The sequence below is a fragment of the Gastrolobium bilobum genome, unplaced genomic scaffold (genome assembly GCF_033153095.1).
Source record: "Gastrolobium bilobum isolate Gb01-03AN ecotype WA unplaced genomic scaffold, APGP_CSIRO_Gbil_v1 utg20188, whole genome shotgun sequence".
Lineage (NCBI taxonomy): Eukaryota > Viridiplantae > Streptophyta > Magnoliopsida > Fabales > Fabaceae > Gastrolobium > Gastrolobium bilobum.
In genome coordinates, this window is record NW_026899983.1 from 113924 (window position 1) to 117136 (window position 3213).

The 3213-nt window shown below is 40.3% G+C and overlaps 1 protein-coding gene across 1 annotated transcript; it reads left to right on the forward strand.

Annotated features, from left to right (window-relative positions):
- Positions 1-339: 339 nt before the first annotated feature.
- LOC133294628 (uncharacterized protein At4g26450) lies at positions 340-2811 on the forward strand (the record flags this gene model as incomplete). The annotated part of the gene is made up of 3 exons (XM_061493332.1): positions 340-2105; positions 2321-2510; positions 2713-2811. Coding segments are annotated over 3 exons (2055 nt in total), but the record flags the coding sequence as incomplete, so codon positions are not given.
- Positions 2812-3213: the final 402 nt, after the last annotated feature.

The window sequence follows — 3213 nt, forward strand, 5'->3', positions numbered from 1 at the left end:
ATAATGAGTTTCAGTAACTTGAAGGCTTCTATTCTAATTTCTACCTAATTAGAATATTTAGATCTGTTGTTTTTGTAATTTCAATTCTTTAACAATTGTTGTTTTAGTTGAATTGTGCTTTCTCTCTACTATGGTTTTGAAATTAAGAAATTGAGCAAGGAGTGGTAGTGATTCAATTCAGTTCATCAATCATTGTATTTGGTTCAGCCACAGCCAATCATTATGCACCCTCGACAACGGAGTCCTAGAGGGTTTTATGCCTCTGAATACCGACAACATCGTGATGTTAGTTTTGGTAGAGGTCATGCCAACCGCAGAGGAGGAGGAGGAGGAGGAGGTGGTGGTGGTGGCGGCCGCGGCGGTGGTGGCGATGTTTTTGTCGAAGCTGGTCGTCTTGCTGCCGAGTATTTGGTTTCTCAGGGGCTGCTGCCGTCTAATGTGCTCTCTTTGAAGTGGCACAATCAAAATGGTGGTGTTGGTGGTGGTTTTAAGAAGTATGGTGGCGGTGTTGGGGAAATTCCGGCTGAAGGAGGCCGTACATCGGCGCTTTCCCGGCTGGGAAATGCGGTTGCAGCTGTGGATGGACCCTCTGGGAGGAGGAAATTGGGTTTTGAAGAGTTTGGGCAAAAGGGTAGGAGGAGGGGAAGTTTCAGGAGCTATGGAATGGATTGGGGCAGAGAATATAGAAGGAATGGGTCATGGTCTGATAGATTTAGAGGTGGACCTGACATCAAGGATGATGATGATGACGATGACGGTGTTAGTGGTGGTGGTGGTATTGGACAACAAGATGAGGAGCAGCACCCGCAACAGCAAGTCAGTGTTGATAATGTTTTGCAGAAATCAAATTCGAATGAATTTGTGCAAAGAAGTGAGGATGGTGATGATTTAGATGCGGAGACAGATAAGGATTGGGTGTCTGGTGAATTGTTGGACTTAAAACAGAAATCGTCTGGTGCTGGAAAAGATACATATAATGTAGATATGGAATTTGGCAAGAGCTCCAATGATTCGGAGAATATTAGTGTGGGAGTTAAGGAGGGGAAGGACAACGCTGGCGATGATGATAATGAGAAATCAATTATCTCGAAGAATTTGTCTATCCAGTCCAGTGATCAGGAGAATAATAGCTCTAGCAGGGTTTTCGCTGATTTAGTTTCGCTGTGCAAATCTGTTAAGGTGCCTACCAAGACACGCTCTTTGCTGGCACGCAAGAATTTGAAGGCTCCTCCACATCAGAACAATGGAGACAAAAATACTCATGATATTGGGGATCTTCAAGGACCTGAAGTCTTAGCTGAAAATGAGTCTGTTAAATGCCCCTCAACCTCAGTTGATTTGCTATCTGACAAAAATTATGATTTAGAACATCTTGACTCAGACATTGCCAAGGTAGAACCTGTCCATGCTGTTGAGAATATGAAAGAATTAGATACTGCATGTAATGTTGAGGAAGTTCAATCTATTGTATCTCAATCTGGTCAAGATACAGGTTATATGCATGATAACAACCAAGATTCTAGTGCTGCATTACCACAGTATGGAAGCTGCAGTTCTATAGCTGAAGAAAGGGGTGAAAAACGTGTGGCAGAAGCTAATGATCTGAGGGAGGAAACCAAAAGACTCAGAGAGTGGCGGCCCTCCCTTGTCCCAAAGGCTGATGGGTACTTTCTGCATAACAATCCAATCGAAGTGAAAGAGAGCCCAGGGGAAGATGAAATTTCATGTATTGACAAAGTTGCTATGACTTCTGATCAGGGCAGCCTAATGAGTAGTTCTCAGTTCACAGAAGGTGGAGATAGACCGTTTCTTCAATGTTCAGAGGAGAAGCCATCATTGCCGAGTTCGTTTAGAACTTGTGATCTGAATCTCATTGAAGCATCTGAAGTCCATGAAAATCATGTTGATCATCAAGTTCTTAGTTTTCCCCTCCCTGTTTCTGAAACAAAGAAAGCTATACCAGTTGATATAGATCTGACCATGAGTCGCGCTAGTGTATCAAGCAAATTCAGTACTTGTGCAACAAGTGGCAAAGAGATTGAAGTAATTGATCTAGAAAACGATTCCACTCAAGAAGAAAAGTCAATCGACAATATTGAGAGAAAGTACGTTTTTTTCTATTTTTTTTCATGCTTATGTCAGCTTTGTTAAATGTTTCTATCCTCGGTCTAATTTTAGTGTTTGTTAAGACCTAATTGATCTAGATATCATCCTTTCTTCCAGTTATGTAGCAAAAACATCAGCTGGAGTATATAGGTTTTAAAGATCCTTCATTTACTTTGCAGCTCTCTTACTAATGCATTGTCATTCAAATACACAGGACAGAGACTATGTTTCCAGGCCTTGAAGGTTTTTCCAACCATGCTCAAAATGCTGCTGATATACATGATGTTCAGGATGGATATGGGCTAATGATTTCAGAGTTGCTTGGGACAGATTTCCCAAACTGTTCTTCCGTACCCGCCGATATAAATTCTGTGCACAATGAAATGGGCCTTCATAATGGAACGGTACCAATGCTAGCTTCAAAATGGTTTGGATTTTGTTATTCTTTTAATATAACCTTTGCAGACTTGATAGTTGCTGCATGTCTTTCTAATCAACAATGAAATGGACATGCCAACTTATTCAGCTGCATTTTCTTTTGTCCAGATAAGGTAATTATTATTAACCATAATTCTCGATTTTCTCATAATTTCATTCTTTTTTCAGGGGACACTTGCTGAGGATGATTCCATATATATGTCGCTCGGAGAATTAAGTATGCCAGATTCGTGTAAGTTGGTTTTCAATGCTACAATTATGGGGTGATTGTGTAGTTTACTCTACTAATGCTTCAGCTGACTTTTGAGGTGGTTGAGATAATAGCTGTCTATTTATTTGTTCTATATAATACAGCTGTACTCTTGAACTATAGAATCACTTGAATATAAAATAATATGTTGTGTATTAATCTGATAGAAAGAGTTACAATATATAGAGACCCTAATGGGCTTAAGTGAGAAGCCTAGAACTAATCCAAAGGAATAATATTTACAATAGGAAGTAATCAAATCGTATCTAATCATATCTAATCAAACACTCCCCCTCAAGCTGGTGCGTATATATTGTGAGCACCAAGTTTGCTACAAATGAATTCAACCCGAGGACCTCTGAGAGCTTTAGTGAAGACATCCGCTAGTTGATCATTAGAGTTGACAAAAGCTGTCTTGA